The sequence below is a fragment of the Belonocnema kinseyi genome, chromosome 9, assembly GCF_010883055.1.
Source record: "Belonocnema kinseyi isolate 2016_QV_RU_SX_M_011 chromosome 9, B_treatae_v1, whole genome shotgun sequence".
Lineage (NCBI taxonomy): Eukaryota > Metazoa > Arthropoda > Insecta > Hymenoptera > Cynipidae > Belonocnema > Belonocnema kinseyi.
This window is the reverse complement of record NC_046665.1, coordinates 107,499,825-107,519,746: the sequence shown is the minus strand read 5'-3', so window position 1 is coordinate 107,519,746 and position 19,922 is coordinate 107,499,825. Positions and strand designations below refer to the sequence as shown.

Here is a 19,922-nt window from a genome sequence, read left to right as displayed (position 1 = left end):
ACATTTTTAATTGCACTTTCAACCAAAAAGATAAGTTTGCAATCAAGAATATTAATTTTCTACAAAAAGAAATTAATTTGAAACAAAATGCATACCTTTTGACAAATTTCTTGAAGTTTAAAACCCGAAGATACATTTTCTACTAGAAAAGACGAATTCTTAACAAAATACATACATTCTTAACCAAATAGTTGAATTTTTAAACAAATAGTTAAATTGTTAACCAAAAAGCATTTTATACCAGAAAAGAAGAATTTTTAATGAAATAAATACATTTTTAATCAAATTTTAAAGTTTTCAATCCAAAAGATAAAATTTCCACACAAAATATTAATTTTCAATTTAAAATGATGAATTCTCAACAAAATGCATTAATTTGTTAACAAATAGGTGAATTTTCAACCAAGAAGAACAATTTTCAAGTGGAAAAGACGAATTTTAAACAAAATGATTAAATTTTCAACACAGAATTTTAATTCTTAAATTAAAAAGATGAATTCTCAAAAAATTACATACATGCCTAGCAAAATAGTTAAATTTTCAACAAATTACATACATTTTAAATAAAATTTTTAAGTTTTCAACCCGAAAGATAAAGTTTCAATACAAAATATTAATTTTTTTACAGAAAGTCAACAAAATACATAATTTTTAACCAAATAATTGAATTTTCAAACCAGAAGGTCAATTTTCTACTGGAAAAGACGAATTTTTAACAAAATACATACATTTATAACTAGATAATTAAATTTTCAATCAAAAAGATAAATTTTATACCAGAAATGAGGAATTTGTAATAAAATACATATATTTTAAATACAATTTTTAAGTTTTCAATCCAAAAGATAAGATTTCAATACAGAATATTAATTTTTTTGCAGAAATTAAAAAAAAAAAACATTATTTTTAACATAGAATAATAATTTTCAATTTAAAATTATGAATTCTTAACAAAATGCATGAATTTTTAAAACAAATAGATGAATTTTCAACCACGAAGATAAATTTTCTACTGGAAAAGACGAATTTTTAATAAAATACATACATTTTTAATAAAATTTTAAAGTTTTCAATCCAGAAGATAAGATTTCAACACAGAATTTTAATTTTTTTTACAGAAATTAAAAAAAATACATTATTTTTAACCAAATAGTTGAATTTTCAACAAAGAAAATAATTTTTCTACTGAAAAAGACGAATTTTTAACAAAATAGATACATGTTTAATAAGAGTTTAAATTTTTTCACACAGAATATTAATTTTAAAATGAAAAAGATGAAATCTCAAATAAATACATACAATTTTAGCAAAATAGTTAAATTTTTAACCAAATAGTTAAATATTCAACAAAATACATACATTTTTAATAAGATTTTTAAGTTTTCAACCCGAAAGATAAAGTTTCAACAAAATATTAATTTTTTTTACAGAAATTCAACAAAATACATAATTTTTAATCAAATAATTGAATTTTCGAGCTAGAAGATAAATTTTTTACTAGAAAAGAAGAATTCTTAACAAAGTACATACATTCTTAACCAAATAGTTGAATTTTTAACCAAATAGTTAAATTTTTAACCGAAAAGCATAATTTTATACTAGAAAAGAAAAATTTTTAATAAAATAAGTACTTTTCAAATCAAATTTTAAAGTTTTTAATCCAAAAGATAAGATTTCAAAGCAGAATATTAATTTTTTGCAGAAATTTAAAAAAATACATTATTTTTAACCAAATTGTTGAATTTTTCTACTGAAAAAGACGAATTTTTAACAAAATAGATACATGTTTAATAAAAATTATATTTTTTAACACAGAATAATAATTTTCTATTAAAAATTATGAATTCTTAACAAAATGCATGAGTTTTTAAAACAAAATTGTTAAATTTTCAAACAAAAATATAAATTTTCAAGACAGAATATTAATTTTCTACTAAAAAAAGATGAATTTTTTATAAAATAGATACATTATTAACCAAATAGTTGAGGTTTCTACCTAAATCGATGAATTTTAATACAAAACAGTTGAATTTTGAGTGAAATAATTAAATTTTCTACCAAAAAAGTAGAATTTTCAACTAATCCAAAAATGGATATTGTCTATCAATTTCTTCCCTTATGCCACTATTTATGTTTTATTTTTATTTTTAAACATTAGTTACATTTTTAGCTGAAAAGATTAATTTACGAAACGTAATATTAATCTTTTGTTTATATTTTTAATCAAATAGTTGAATTTTCTACTACAAAATACGAGATTTTATCAAAATACATTTTTCATAAACATTTTAAGTTTTCAACACAGAATATTAATTTTCAAATTAAAAAGATGAATTCTCAACAAAATACATCATTTTGAACCAAATAATTGAATTTTCAACCAAGAAGATCCATTTTCTACTGGAAAAGATGATTTTTTTCTAGAAAAGACGAATTTTTAACAAAATGGTTAAATTTTCAAACAAAACGATAAGTTTTCAATAAAGAATATGAATTTTCTACAACAAGAGTTGAATTTAAACAAAATGCATACATTTTTAACCAAATACTTGAATTTTCAACCACGAAGATAAAATTTTTACTAGAAAAGACGAATTTTCAAAAACATACATACATTTTTCACCAAATACTTAAATTTTCAATCAAGAAGATAAATTTTCTACCAGAAGAGTAGAATTTTTAACAAAATACGATCATTTTTAATAAAATTCAAAAGTTTTTAACGCAAAATATAAGGTTTCAACAGAGCATATTAATTTTCTGCAAAAAAAAAATTAAATTTTTTAACCAAATAGTTGAATTTTCAACCAATAAGATTAATTTTCTACTGGAAAAGACGAATTTTTAACAAATTACATAAATTTTTTATTGAGTTTTCAACCAAAAAAATAAATTTTAATAAATAATATTAATTTTCTACAAAAAGGAATGAATTTGAAACAAAATGAATACATTTTTAACTGAATACTAGAATTTCCAACCACAAAGATAAATTTTTTACTAGAAAAGACAAATTCTTAACCAAGTAGTTAAATTTTTACCCGAAATGCATAATTTTATACAGAATATTAATTTTTTTTAAAGAAATTCGAAAAAAAAACATTATTTTTAACCAAATAGTTGAATTTTCAACAAAAAAAATCATTTTTCTACTGTAAAAGACGAATTTTTAACAAAATAGATACATGTTTGATAAAAATTAAAATTTTTTAACACAGAATAATAATTTTCAATTAAAAATGATGAATTCTTAACAAAATGCATGAATTTTTAAAACAAATAGTTGAATTTTCAACCAGGAACATCAATTCTCTACTGAAAAAGACGATTTTTTAACAACATGGTTAAATTTCAACCAAAAATATAAGTTTTCAATAAAGAATATTAATTTTCTACAAAAAGAAATTAATTTTAAACAAAATGCATACATTTTAAACGAAATACTTGAATTTCCAACCACGAAGATAAACTTTCTACTAGAAAAGACGAGTTTTTAATAAAATACATACATTTTTAATAAAATTTTAAAGTTTTAAATTCAAAAGATGCGATTTCAACACAGAATATTAATTTTTTACAGAAATTCAAAAAAATACATTATTTTCAACAACAAAAAATAATTTTTCTACTGAATAAGACGAATTTTTAACAAAATACATACATTCTTAACCAAATGGTTGAATTTTTAACCAAATAGTTAAATTTCTAACCAAAATAATCATTTTCTTCTAGAAAAGACGAATTTTTAATAAAATACATACATTTTTAATAAAATTTTCAAGTTTTCAATCCAAAAGATAAGATTTCAACACATAATATTAATTTTTTACAGAAATTAAAAAAAAACATTATTTTCAACAAAGAAAATAATTTTTCTACTGAAAAAGACGAGTTTTTGACAAAATACATACATTTATAACCGAATTGTTAAATTTTCAACCTAAAAGATTAGTTTTCAACACAGAATATTAATTTTCTACACATAAAAAAAAGAATTATCAATAAAATGAATACATTTTTATCAAAATAATTGAATTTTTAAGCAAAAAGATTAATTTTCTACTAGAAAAGACGAACTTTTATCAAAATACATACATTTTTTGTAAATATTTAAGTTTTCGAGCCAAAAAATAAGGTTTCAACACAGAATAATAATTTTTTACAGAAATTCAAAAGAATACATAATTTTCAACCAAATTGTTAAATTTTCAATCAAGAAGATGAATTTTCTACTGGAAAAGACGAATTTTTAACAAAATACATTTTTAATTTATTTTTTAAATTTTCATCCCAAAAGATAAGTTTTCAATACAGAATATTAATTTTCTACCAAAAAATAATTATCAACAAAATACGTACATTTTTAACCAAATACTTAAATTTTCAACCAAGAAGATAAATTTCATTCTAGACAAGGTTATTTTTTTTAAACATTATACGTACGTTTTTAACCAGATTCTAAAGAAAATCCATAAATTTTCATCCAAATAATTGAATTTTTAACCAAAACGATTAATTTTCTACCAAAAAAGACTATTTTTTAACAAAATAGGTACATATTTAATGAAAATTTTAAGTTTTCAACACAGAATATTAATTTTCATATTAAAAAGATGAATTCTCAACAAAATACATAATTTTTAACCAAATACTTAAATTTTCAATCAAGAAGATAAATTTTTTACCAGAAAAGACGAATTTTTAATCAAATACATACATTTTTAATAAAATTTTTAAGTTTTCAATGCAAAAGATAAGATTTCGACACAGAATATTAATTTTTTACAGAAATTCAAGATAATACAGAATTTTTAACCAAACAGTTGAATTTTCAATCAAGTAGATCAATTTTCTACTGAAAAAGATGAATTTTTAACAAAATACATACATTTTTAATTGAATTTTTTTATTTTCAACTAAAAAGACTAATAAAAATAATGTATATCAACAAAATGTGTAAATTTTTAGCCAACTAATTGAATTCTCAACCAAAAAGATTAATTTTCTAATAGAAAGGACGAATGCTTAACAAAATTTTTACATTTTCAACGATAAAGATAAGTTTTCAACATAGAATATTTATTTCAATTAAAAAATATAAATTCTCTACAAAATGCATACATTTTAAAACAAATATTTAAAATTTTAACTAAATACTTAAATTTTCAACCAAAAAGATAAGTTTTCAATACAAATTATTGATAAAAATTTTTAATTTTAAACCATAAAGTTAAGTTTTCAAACCCAAAATATTAATTTAAAAAAAAAACGAAAAAAATCAATTCTTAATAAAATACATACATTTTTAACCAATTAGGTGAATTTTCAACCAAGATAATGAATTTTCTGCTAGAAAAGACTAATTTTTAACAAAATACATACATTTATAACTGAATTACTAAATTTTCTACTAAAAAGATAAGTTTTGAAAACAAATTTTTACATTTTTATATTTCCAACGAAAAAGAATTTTTTCTACAAAACGAGATGAATGCTCAACAAAATGCATACATTTTTAACCAAATACTTAAATTTTCAATCAAGAAGATCAATTTTACACTGGAAAAGACGAATTTTTAACAAAACGGTTAAATTTTCAACCAAAAATATAAGTTTTCAATCAAGAATATTACTTTTCTACAAAAAGAGAAGAATTTTAAATTAAATGATATACATTTTTAACAAAAAACTTAAATTTTCAACCATGATGATAAGTTTTACACTAGAAAAAACGAATTTTCAATAAAATAGATAAATTTTTAATAAAATTTTAAAGTTTTCAATCCAACAGGTAAGGTTTCAACACAGAATATTAATTTTTTACAGAAATTCAAAAAAATACGTAATTTTTAACCTAATAATTGAATTTTCAACCAAAAAGAACCATTTTCTACTGGAAAAGACGAATTAAAAAAATATACATTGTTAAGCAAATTGTTAAATTTTCAGTTAAAACCATTAATTTTCAACATAGAATATTAATTTTTTTACCAGAAAATAATTATCAATAAAATGGATACATTTTTAAGCAAATAGTTGAATTTTCAAACACGACGATAAATTTGCCACTAGAAAAGACGAATTTTTAACAAAATAGATACATTTTTAATTAATTTGTTAAATTTTCAACCCAAAAGATAATATTTCAACAGAGCTGATTAATTTTCTGTAGAAATTCAAAAAAATATTGAATTTTTATAAAATAGTTGGATTTTCAACCAATAAGATTAATTTTTTACTGGAAAAGGCGAATTTTTAACAAAATGGTTAAATCTTTAACCAAAAAGATTAGTTTTCAATAAAGAAGGTCAATTTTCTACAAAAAGAGATAAATTTCAAACAAAATACATACATTTTTTTAACAAACAATTGAATTTTCAAACAGGAAGATCAATTTTCTACTGGAAAAAAATTAATTTTTAACAAAATACATATTTTTTGAACAAAAAAATTAATTTTAAGCACAGAATATTAGTTTTCAAATTAAAAAGATGAATTCTCAACAAAATACATCATTTTTAACCAAATTGGTAAAATTTTTAACCAAATAGTTGAATTTTTAACCAAAAACATTTATTTTCTACTAGAAAATACGAATTGTCAACAAATTCATACATCTTTAACCAAATACTTGAATTTTTAATCAAGAAAATAAATATTCTACCAGAAAAGACGAATTTTTGATAAAATACACACATTTTTAGTAAAATTTTCAAGTTTTTAATCCAAAAGATAAGGTTTCAACACAAAATAATAATTTTTTACAGAAATTCAAAAGTACATAATTTTGTAATCAAATAAGTGAATTTTCAACCTAGAAGAACAATTTTCTGTTGGAAAAGACGAATTTTTAACAAAATGCATACATTGTTAACAAAAATTTTCAACTTTCAATACAGAATATTAATTTTCAAATTAAAAAGATGAATTCTCAACAAAATACATCATTTTTAACCAAATAATTGAATTTTCCACAAAATAATTGAATTTTTTTCCAAGAAGATAAATTTTCTACTAGAAAAGACCAATTTTCAACAAAATACATACATTTTTAACAACAATTTTTTTAATTTGCAATGCAGAATATTAATTTTCAAATTACAAAAATAAATTTTGAACAAAATACTTACATTCTTAACCAAATATTTAAACTTTTATCCACGTAGTTGAATTTTCAATTAAGTAATTATTTAATACGGACATTTTTAATAAAATTTTAAAGTTTTCAACCCAACAGATAAGGTTTCAACAGATCCTATTAATTTTCCAGAGAAACTCAAAAAAATATTATATTTTTTAACCAAATAATCTAATTTTCAACCAAATAGTTGAATTTTTAACCAAGAAGATCAATTATCTTCTGGAAAAGACGAATTTTTAACAAAATACATACATTATTAACCAAATTGTTAAAATTTAAATTAAAAAGATTAGTTTTCAGCACCAAAAATTAATTTTTTTCCAAAAAATAATTATCAACAAAATGCATAAACTTTTAATCAAATATTTGAATTTTGAACCAAAAAGATAAATTTTCTACTAGAAAAGACGAATTTTTAACAAAATACATATATTTTCAATTTTATTTTTTAACTATCAACCCAAAAGATAAATTTTCAACACAGAATATGAATTTTTTACAAAAAAAAGACAAATTTTCAACAAAATACATACATTTTTAAGCAAATAGTGAAATTTTTAACTAAATAGTTGAATTTTATAATTGAAAAGACAAAATTTTAAAAGTGTGTACATTTTAAACTAAAAAGATAAGTTTTTAATAAAAAATATTTATTTTCTAAAAACAAAGATGAATTCTCAATAAAATGCATTTATTTTTAATCAAATTCCTAATTTTTTACCAAGACGATAAGTTTTTAAAAGCGGAATATTAATTTTCTACTGAAAAACATTAATTCTAAACAAAATACATAATTTTAAAGCAGATAATAGAATTTTTGACAAAATAACATACATTTTTTTACCAAATTTTTTAATTTTTCAATTAAAATGATAAGTTTTAAATAGAGTGTATTAATTTTCTTTAAATAAAAGAAAGAAATCTCAATAAAATAGATAAATTTAAAATCAAATATTTGTATTTTATACTAGAAAATTTCCTTGAAATTGCTTAAAAATGTATCCATTTTATTGATAATTATTTTTTGGTGAAAAAATTAATATTCTGTGTTGAAATTTAATCTTTTTAATTGAAAATTTAACAATTTGGTTAACAATATATGTATCTTTTTAAATAGTATTATCCGATAGAAAATGGTTCTTCTCGGTAGAAAATTCCATTATTTAGTTAAAAATTATGTATTTTTTTGAATTTCGGTAGAAAATTAATATTCTGTGTTGAAACCTTATCTTTTCGATTGAAAACTTAAATATTTTTTTAAAATGTTTGCATTTCGTTATAAATTCGTCTTTTCTACACGAAAATTATTATTTTTACTAGAAAAATTCAATTATTTTGTTAAAAATGTATGTATCTTTTTAAAAATTCATCTTTTTAAGGTGAAAATTAATATTCTGTTTTGAAAACTTATCTTTTTAATTGAGAAAATGCATGTATTTTATTGAGAATTCATCTTTTTTTGTAGAAAATTAATATTCTATGTCAAAAATGTATCTTTTGTGTTGAAAATGAAAAAATTTAATTAAAAATGCATGTATTTTGTTAAAAATTCGTCTCTTCCAGTAGAAAATTGATCTTCTTGATTGAAAATTCAACTATTTAATTGAAAATTCAATTAATTGGTTAAAAAATTTAATATTTTTTTTTGAGTTTCTGCAAAAAATTAATATGCTCTGTTGAAACCTTATCTTTTGGGTTGAAAACTTAAAAATTTTATTAAAAATGTCCGTATTAATTAATTACTTAATTGAAAATTCAACTATTTGGATAAAAATTTAACTATTTATTTAAGAATGTAAGTATTTTGTTGAAAGTTCATTTTTGTAATTTGAAAATTAATATTCTGTTTTGAAAATTAGGCTTCTTAGTAGAAAATTTAAGAATTTGATTAACAATCTACGTAGTTTGTTCAAAATTCGTCTTTTCTAGTAGAAAATTATTCTGTTTGGTTGAAAATTCAACTATTTGGTTAAAAATGATGTATTTTTTTTTAATTTCTGTAAAAAATTAATTTTCTGTGTTGAAACCATATCTTTCAGGTTGAAAACTTAAATATTTATTAAAAATGTTTGTATTTTTTTTTTAATTCTTCTTTTTTAGTAGGAAAATAATTTTTTTGGTTAAAAATTCAACCATTTGTTTGAAAAATAAATTGTTTGATTAAAAATTATGTATTTTCTTGAATTTCTGTAAAAAATTAATATTCTGTGTTGAAATCTTATCTTTTTCATTGAAAACTTTAAAATTTTATTAAAAATGTATGTATTTGATTAAAAATTCGTCTTTTCTGGTATAAAATTTATCTTCTTGATTAAAAATTTAAGTATTTGGTTAAAAATTATGTATTTTGTTGAGAATTCATCTTTTTAATTTGAAAATTAATATTCTGTGTTAAAAATTAAATTTTTTTGTTAAAAATTTATGTTTTTTATTCCAAATTCGTCTTTTCTGGTAGAAAATTTATCTGCATATTAATTTTCTACTTACAAATATTAATTCTAAACAAAATACATCATTTTTAAGCAAATAATAGAAATTTTGACAAAATAACATACATTTTTTACCAAATTATTTAATTTTTCAACTAAAATGATAAGTTTTAAATACAGTATATTAATTTAAAAAAATTAATTCACAATAAAATACATAGATTTAAAATAAAATATTTGAATTTTCTACTAGATATTAAATTTCGACAAAAAAAGAGGAATTTTCCAAAAAATACATACATTTTTAACCAAATTGTTGGATTAATTATCAATTATTACTTTTTATGAAAATTTGCCTTTTTTATACAAAATTAATTCTCTTATATAGTTTGAAATTGAACAAATTGGTAAAAAATATATGTGTTTTGTTACAAATTAGTCTTTTGCTAGAAAATGAATATTTTTTTGTTAAAAATACAACTTTATTGTTGAAAATTAATCTATTTTAATTAAGGATTTAAAAATTTTGCTCAAAAGTCGTCTTTTTTGGTTATATTTAACTATTCATTGTTCAGATCCGGAATTTTAATACTTTTCGAAAATTCTCCATTTCAACTTAGAATTAGAATTTTTTTTAAATTCCCTGTTCCAATTTATAATTTTAATTTTTTTTCTCGAAAATAAACCGTTTCAACTTAAAAATAGAATTCATTATTTTAAAAAATTCCCTTTTCCAGCTCGAAATTTATTTAAATTAAAAACTTCCCTGTTCCAAAACAAGTTATAATTCTTTTGGATAAATACCAATTTCAACTCAGAATTGGTTAAAATTTGAAATAATAATTAAAAAATCATTTTTTTCAAATAAAAATAATTAGCTTTCAATCAAAAAGGATAATTTCTTAACCAAAGAAGATGACTTTTAAACAAAACAGTTAAATTTTCAATCAAATAGAATTTTTAACCAAGAGATGAATTTCTAGCCAAAAGGTGATATTTTTTTAAGCAAATAGTTGAATTTTCCACTCAAAAAGACGATTTTTAAACCAATAGGTTAATTTTAAACAAAAAAAGGTGACTTTTTAAGAACCTAGTTCAATTTTCAATAAAATAAATAAACTTTCAAACTATTTGTAGAATTTTGAACTAAACACCAAAAATATAATAATAGACTTCTGAATAAAAAATATTAACTTTCAAATATAAAACGTGAACTTTCAACAACTAGAAAAAAAAGATTTTTCTACCAAAAGATAAATTTCCAACAAAAAAATATGAATTTTCTACAAAAGTATAAATTTTCGACCAAAAACAATGACTTAAAAAAAAAAAAGTTGAATTTTCACAAAAAGTATGTTTTTTAAGTAAAAGAGATTATTAAACAAAAATATAATAATAGACTTTTCAATCAAAAAAGATGAATTTTCAACCTAAAAATATGAATTTTCAATAATAAAAATGAATTTTCTGCCAAAAAATATAATTTTTTATCCAAAAACGATTACTTTTTAACAAAACACTTTAATTTTTAATAAAATAGTTAAATCTTTAACTAAATAGTAGAATTTGTAACCAAAAAGTAGAATTTTGAACCAAAAAAATTATTCATTAAATTTCATTTTTTTCATTGAAAATTCATAATTTTAGTTGACAGTTCGGTTTTTTTTTGGTAAAAAATTTAATTAAAAATTAGTTTTGTTGTAAATAAGTTTTTTTTTAAACTACAAATTCAAATAATTTGTTAGAAAAGTCAACTGATTAATTGTAAATTAACTTTTTTGTTGCTATTTAATTGTTTTTTTGTTGAAAATTCGTCTTTTTTTTGGTAGAAAATTAAATTTTTTTATCCAAATCTAGTTATGGTGAAAATATATACTGTTTGTTCAAATATAACTCTTTTTTTATTTTTTATTGAAGTTTTGTAGTGGAAATATCAACTATAAAATTTGTGGATAAACATTAATCTTTTTTGTTGAAAATTAAAAAATTTGCTTAACATTAATTTTCATTCTTGACTGAACATTTTTTCTTGGTAGAAAATTCACTTTTTGGTAGAAATTTCATCTCTTTTTGGTTAAAAATGCAACTTCTTAGTTGAAAATTTATCGATTGTGGTTGAGGATTAAACTATTTTCTTCAAAATTAAAATATTTGGTATAATATTCAATTTTTTTGTAGAAAATTCGTTTTTATCGTTATTGTTTTAATTGAAAATTCTGTAAAAAATTAATATTCAGTGTTGAAATCTTATCTTTTGCATTGAAAACTTTAAAATTTGATTAAAAATGTATGTATTTGATTAAAAATTCGTCTTTTCTGGTATAAAATTTATCTTCTTGATTGAAAATTTAAGTATTTGGTTAAAAATGATGTATTTTGTTGAGAATTCATCTTTTTAATTTGAAAATGAACATTCTGTGTTGAAAACTTAAACTTTTTATTAAACATGTACCTATTTTGTTAAAAATTCGTCTTTTCTAGTAGAAAATTGATCTTCTTGATTGAAAATTTAACGGTTTGGTTGAAAATTATGTATTTTTTTGAATTTCTCTAAAAAGTTATTATTCTGTGTTGAAACCTTATTTTTTGGCGCGAAAACTTAAATATTTACAAAAAATGTATGTATTTTGTTAAAAGTTTGTGTTTTCTACTAGAAAATTGACCTTCTGGGTTCAAAATTCAATTATTTAATTGAAAATTAACTTATTTGGTTAAAAATTATGTATTTTGTTGAGAGTGCATCTTTTAAATTTGAAAATTAATATTCTGTGTTGATAATTTAAAAATGTTGTTAAAAATTTATGTATTTTGTTAAAAATTCGTCTTTTTTAGTAGAAAATTAATCTTTTTGGTTAAAAATTCAATTATTTGGATAAAAATGTATGCATTTTGTTGATAATTCTTTTTTTTTGTGTAGAAAATTAATATTCTGTGTTGAAACCTAATCTTTTAGGTTGAAAATTTAACAATTCGGTTATAAATGTATGTATTTTGTTCAAAATTCGTCTTCTTCAGTAGAAAAATAATTTTTGTTGTTGAAAATAATGTATTTTTTTGAATTTCTGTAAAAAATTAATATTCTGTGTTGAAATCTTATCTTTTCGATTGAAAACTTGAAATTTTTGTTAAAAATTCATTCTCAATGAAAATTTATCTACTCCATTTTTGGTTAAACATTCAACTTTTTTGCTTAAAAAATTATGTTTTTTTTTGTTGTTGAAAATTCGTCTTTTTTTGGTAGAAAATTAACTTTTTTTTATCCAAATCTAGTCATGGTGAAAATATACACTGTTTGGTCAAATCCAACTCTTTTTTATTGAAGGTTTGTAGTGGAAATATCAACTATAAAATTTATTGATAAACATTAATCTTTTTCGTTGAAAATTAAAAAATTTGCTTAACATAAATTTTCATTCTTGACTGAACATTTTTTCTTGGTAGAAAATTCACTTTTTGGTAGAAATTTCATCGCTTTTTTGTTTAAAAATGCAACTTCTTAGTTGAAGATTTGTCGTTTTTGGTTGAGGATTAAACTATTTTCTTCAAAATTAAAAAATTTGGTATAAAATTCAATTTTTTTGTAGAAAATTCGTTTTTATCGTTGTTTTAATTGAAAATTAATTTTTCTCAGTAGAAATTCATTTGTTTAATTTGTTGGTTAATAATTGAACTTTTATGGTTTAAAAATGCAGACTATTTATTTTTGTTTGTTTAAAAAATCAACAATTTGGTCACGGATTTAACTATGTTGTAAACAATTTAATGGTTTTGCCAAAAAATAGTTTTTAATTTTTTTTATTGAAAATTAGTTCTGAGTGGAAATACTCCATTTTCAGGGTGGCCGTTTTAATCAAAGAAAAAAGCTTCTAGGCATCTCTCGGTTTATAACAAATTACAACTTCTTTGTCTTATTTAACATTTGTTTATTACCCATTTGTCACCTATTTTAGAAAAAAAATGGACTAAAATTATATTTGAAATTTAATAAAAGCCTTTAATTATAAATATATTATTTTTGAAGTTATTTAAAAATTAAAAACAGTTTATAATCTTGTACAATGAATTATTATTTATTCACAGTTGATCAACTAAAAATCCTTTTTATCCAAAATCCTCAATATTAAACGCTTCTAATTTTTAATTGCTTAAATCTCTAAACCTGGATTTTAAAATTCCCTAAATGGAAATGTATGCTTAAAAATTGAAACATTTTCAAGTTATTTGAAAATATATGCGACTTCAGAAATTGAAAAGGGCGGGAAATTTAAAAAAAACTTGTGGAAATAATTTCTAAAAGTGTAAAATATTGTTGTTATTGTTATTAGTTTTCGGTATAAATTTTGGCCACTTCTTTTCTTCAGATTTCACAAAGTAATTTGGGGATCCTACGGTAATGATTTGGCGGGTGTGATTGTCGGCGGGTGTGACTATGGAACGATAAAAATATATTCTGCGGCGAAATTACTCGCGAATGAGGGTAGTAACGCTTTGCTGAGCAGTCCTGACCGACACACGGGGCCAGTTCGAGCGATGGATTTCAATCCCTTTCAGTCGAATCTCCTCGCAACGGGCGCTGCCGACAGTGAAATTTATATCTGGGATGTGAACAACACGAACACTCCAATGGCTCCTGGAACTCGCAGTCAGCCGGCAGAAGATGTGCAGTACATCGCTTGGAACAAGCAAGTTCAGCATATTCTTGCTTCGACATTTTCACAGCGCTGCGTCATCTGGGATCTGAGAAAAAACGAGGCGATCATCAAACTGACGGGTGCTAATTCAAAGGTTTGTTTATATATATTTTTCTCTTTTAAATAAACAAAAATTAACATTTTTCAGGCCTTGAATTCATCATACTAGTAACAGAATTCGATATAATTTTTTTAAAGGATGACAATATGTTGCTACTATTTCGAAAAAAAAATTAAATAGTTGCTTTTTTTCCGAGAAAAAAGTTTAAAATGCTACGTGAAAAGCAGAATATTTAATCAATTTTTTTTATTTTCAACCAAATATTTAAATTTTCTACAAAAAAAAAAACAACACATGTTCTACTAATTTTATAAATTTTCAACTGATATAAATATAAAAATTTAGCAAATAAAAGTAAACAACTTACGAATCTGGATTTATCTTGATTAAATTTTTTATTTATTAATAATTGTTCATTGCTGCGCGCATTCAGAATTAGGAGTAGCAGCTTCATCTGTTTCATTAATTATTTTCCGTATTATCCGAGCATTCATCTCGGTTAATGCGGAGTGCTTGTATGAGTCCCGTTGCCTCGGATAACGCGGAGCCTCGGATAATCGAGGTTCCACTGTAGTAAAAATTCGTCTTTTCCGGTAAAAAAAAATTTATGTTTTTTTTTTTATTCAACTATGTGGTTAAAAAATGGATAGATCTCGTTCAAAATCCGCATTTTATAGCAGAAAATTGATTTTTTGTTTAAAAATTCAACTACTTCTCTAAAAATTTATGCATTTTATTGAAAATTAATATTCTCTGGCAGAAAATTAATATTTGTAGTTGAAAACTCAACTATTTTGTGGAACTATTTTGTAGAAAATTTATTTTCGTGGTTGAAAATTCAAGTATTTGGTTAAAAATGTATGCATTTTGTTTAAAAATCATCTCTTTTTGTAAAAAATTAATATTCTTAATTGAAAATGTAACCATTTTGTAAAAAATTCGTCTTTTTCAGTAGAAAATTTATCTTCTTGGTTGAAAATTCAATTATTTGGTGAAAATTTTTAGCTTAAAAAGATCAGTTTTTCACGAAAGAAAGTTGTTAAATTTTAATTTAAAAGAATTAGTTGTCTACAAAAAAATGATTGTTTACAAATCAGTTTAATTTTGTAACAAGTGGTTAACTTTTCTATCACAAGTACCTTTTTAAAAATTGTGGAATTTTTAAGCAAAAAAACCTTAAAAGACGAGTTTTCACAACAATAAATCCACTTTTAAATAAATAGTTGAATTCTCAACCAAAAACGTAATTTGTAAAAAATTGACAATTTGGCATCAAATTAAACTAATTCGTAAAAAAAAAACATTTTTATATAAAATTAACGTTTGCAATAAAAATTTAACCATTCCATTTTTGGTCAAAAACTTATCTTTTTATGTTTTAAAATTAAACTATGTAGTTGAAAATTAATGAAATTTCTTCAAAATTCATGTTTTTTTTAATAGTAAATTTGATTATTTTGCAGAATTTTTTTTATTCAAGGTTAATTTAAACTAATATTTTCTGTTAAAAATTCAATTATTTGCTTAAAATTTTTTCTATTTTGTTAAGAATTCATTCTTATCTTAAAAAATTAATATTCAGTTTTGTAAATTAATCTTTTTAGGTAAAAATTTAATTATTCTTTTAAAATCAGAAATAGTGTTATAAGTAAAGAAATTAATAGAAAAAAGTATCTCTAGTTTCATTTTTTCAAAATATTAGCAAAATATTGTTATAATTTAAAAAAATTATGCATATAGCTTGCTAAAAATTCGTCTTTTCCAGTAGAAAATTATTCTTTTTGGTTAAAAATTGAACTATTTGGTTAAAAATTTCAACTATTTATTTAAGAACGTATGTATTTTGTTGATAATTGTTTTTTTTTGTAGAAAATTAATATTCTGTGTTGAAAACTAATATTTTTGGTTGATAATTTAAAAATTCGGTTATAAATGTATGTATTTTGTTAAAAATTCATCTTTTTCAGTAGAAAAATTATTTTCTTTGTTGAAAATTCAACTATTTGGTTAAAAATAATGTTTTTTTTTTTTTAATTTCTGTAAAGACTTAATATTCTATGTTGAAATCTTATCTTTTGGATTGAAAACTTAAAAATTTTATTAAAAATATGTGTATTTTATTAAAAATTCGTCTTTTACCGTAGAAAATTATTCTTTTTGGTTAAAAATTTAACTTTCTTGGTTAAGAATGTATGTATTTTGTGAAGAATGTATGTATTTTGTTAAGAATTCGTCTTTTTCAGTATAAAATTAATCTTATTAGTTAAAAATTAAACTATTGGGTTAAAGATTTAATTATTTGGTTAAAAATTATGTATTTTGTTGAATTTCTGTAAAAAAATTAATATTTCGTGTTGAAACCTTTTATTTCAGGATGAAAACTTAAAAATTTTATTAAAAATGTATCTATTTTGTTGAAAATTTTACTATTTGGTTAAAAATGTAACTATTTTGCTAAAAATGTATGTTTTTTGTTGAGAATTCATCTTTTTAATTTAAAAATTAATATTCTGCTTTGAAAATTAAAATTTTTTTTTGCAAATTCGTCTTTTCCAGTAGAAAATTGATCTTCTTGGTTGAAAATTCAACTATTTGTTTAAAAAGTCATGCATTTTGTTAAGAATACATCATTTTAAATTGAAAATTATTATTATATGTTAAAAATAATTTTTTTTTTAATTTCTGTAAAAAAATTAATATTCTGTATTGAAATCTTATCTTTTGATTGAAAACTTAAAAATTTTATTTAAAATATATGTATTTTATTACAAATTCGTCTTTTCTGGTATAAAATTTGTCTTCTTGATTGAAAATTTAAGTATGTGGTTAAAAATGTATGTATTTGGTTAAAAATTCATCTTTTCTGGTAGAAAATTTATTTTTTTTGGTTGAAAATTCAAGCATTTGGTGAAGAATGTATGTATTTTGTTGAGAATTCATCTTTTTAATTTGAAAATTAATATTCTGTGTTGAAAATTTAACAATTTTGTTAAAAATGTATGTATTTTATTCAAAATTCGTTTTTTCCAGTACATAATTAATCTTCTTGGTTAAAAATTCAACTATTTTATTGAAAATGTAAACAAAAAATTAATATTACGTTTTGTAAATTAATCTTTTCTAAAAATTTAGCTATTGTTTGAAAATAAAAATAAAACATAAATAGTAACATAAGTGAAGAAATTGATAGACAATATCCATTTTTGGATTAGTTGAAAATTCTACTTTTTTGGTTAAAAATGTATCTATTTTATTAAAAATTCATAATTTTTTGTAGAAGCTTAATATTCTGTGTTGAAAATTTATTTATTTTACTGAAAATTCATCTTTTGTTGTAGAATATTAATATTTTTCTTGAAAATTCCACCATGTGGTCAAATATGTATGCATTTTATTAAAAATCCATATTTTATATGTAAATATGTTTATATATAAATTTTTTACAAAATAGTTGAATTTATAAACAAAAATTTAATTTTATGCTATAAAATTCAGATTTTTAACCAAAGCAATACATTTTTAACAAAATAGTTGAATTTTAAGAAAAATATTAATTTTTTACCGGAAAAGGCGAATTTCCGCTAAAATAAAGAACGTTTTTAAACAATTAATTGAATTTTAGTTTAAAAATTCAACTGCTCAGTTCAAAAATTTATTAAATTATTAGAAAATGGATTTCTTTTGGTAGAAAATTTAAATATTCCATTTTTGATTAGATATTGATCTTTTTTAGTTTAAAAATTCAACTGATTAGTTGAAAATTCGTCTTTTTTGATTAAAAAAATTAAATATTTGATTGAAAATTTGGCTGTTTTGTTCATTCTTTTTTTTCAATTGAAAGTTGATTCTCTTAGATAAAAATGTAACTGCTGAAATTTTGTGTGAATATTAAACTGTTTTAGCTTTAAAATTCAAGTATTTAGTTAAAAAATTTAAGAAATTAGTTAAACATTCGATTTTTGATGTTGTAAGAAAATTAATCTATTTAATTGAAAATTGAACTATGGGGTTTAAAATGTGTTTATTAAGTTAAAAATCCATCCTTTATAGCAAAAAATTAACTTTTTGTTTAAAAATTAATTATTTATCAGGTTGATATTTGTGGTTTTCTACAAAAAATATTAGTTTTCTACCAGAGAAAATGGCTTTTCAATAAGATACATAAATTTGTAAAGGAATAGTTGAATTTTGAAACAAAAAATTAATTTTCTGATATAAAAGACAGATTTTTAACTAAATAGTTGAATTTTCAAAAAAAAATGTAATTATTTTGTACCAAAAGAAATAAATTTTCAGTAAAATCAATCAATTTTTAACCAAATAGTTGAATTTCCAACCAAAAAGATGAATTTAAAAAAAATATAATGAAATTTTTAAAGTAGTTAAATCTTCTACAAAATGTAATCCATTTTCTACTTATTAAATAAATTTTCAACTAAGCATTTGAATTTTTAATCAAAAATGCAATTAATTGTTTAAAAATTTATTGCTTGTAGCGGAAATTCGCCTTTCAAGGCGAATTTCAAGAAAAATATTAATATTCAACAACAAAAGATGAATTTTCAGTAAAATAAATAAAATTTCAACCAAATAGTGGAATTTTCAACCAAGAAAATTAATTTTCTACTATAAAAGACGAGTTTTTAACAATGTGCATACATTTTCAACAAAATTGTTAAATTTTCAAACATAAAGATAAATTTATTACAGAATATTAATTTTCTACTAAAAAATATGAATTTTTAATAAAATAGATACATTTTTCACCAAATAGTTGAATTTTCTAGCTAAATCGACGAATTTTATTACAAAACAGTCGAATTTTGAGTGAAATATTTAAATTTTCTACCAAAAAAACAGAGTTTTTGTTTACATTTTTTATCAAATAGTTGCTTTTTCTACTAGAAAAGACGAGTTTTTAACAAAATACATACATTTTTCCTAAAAATTTTAAGGTTTCAGCACAGAATATTAATTTTTTTACAGAAATTGAAAAAAAAACATTATTTTTAACTAAATAGTTGATTTTTCAAGAATGGAAATAATTTTTTTACTGAAAAAGACGAATTTTTAACAAAATAGATACATGTTTAATAAAAATTTTAAGTTTTTAACACAGAATATTAATTTTCGATTTAAAATGATTAATTCTTAACAAAATGCATGAATTTTTAAACAAATAGTTGAATTTTCAACCAAGAAGATCAATTTTCTACCGGAAAAGACGAATTTTCAACAAAAAACTTTTATTTTTAACGCAGAATATTAATTTTTATATTAAAAAGATGAATTATTAACAAAAAATATAAATTCTTAGCAAAATAGTTAATTTTTTAACCAAATAGTAAAATTTTCAACAAAATAGATACATTTTAAATAAAATTAAAAAATTTTCATTCTGAAAGAAAAGGTTTCAACACAAAATATTAATTTTTTACAGAAATTCAACAAGAGACATAATTTGCAACTAAATAATTGAATTTTCAAGCAAATAGTTTAATTTTCAACCAATAAGATTAATTTTCTACTGTAAAAGACGAATTTTTAATCAAATGCATATATTTTTAATAAAATTTTAAAGTGTTCAATCCAAAAGATAA

At 20.6% G+C, this 19,922-nt stretch overlaps 1 protein-coding gene across 1 annotated transcript in view; it reads left to right on the top strand.

Annotated features, from left to right (window-relative positions):
• The window catches only part of LOC117180117 (protein transport protein Sec31A), a 79,564-nt gene that overhangs the window by 1,221 nt on the left and 58,421 nt on the right, over nt 1–19,922 (top strand). Inside the window, exon 3 of the mRNA XM_033372456.1 lies at nt 13,932–14,355. Within this exon, the coding sequence (XP_033228347.1) occupies nt 13,932–14,355 (424 nt within the window). The remainder of the gene's footprint in view (nt 1–13,931; nt 14,356–19,922) is intronic.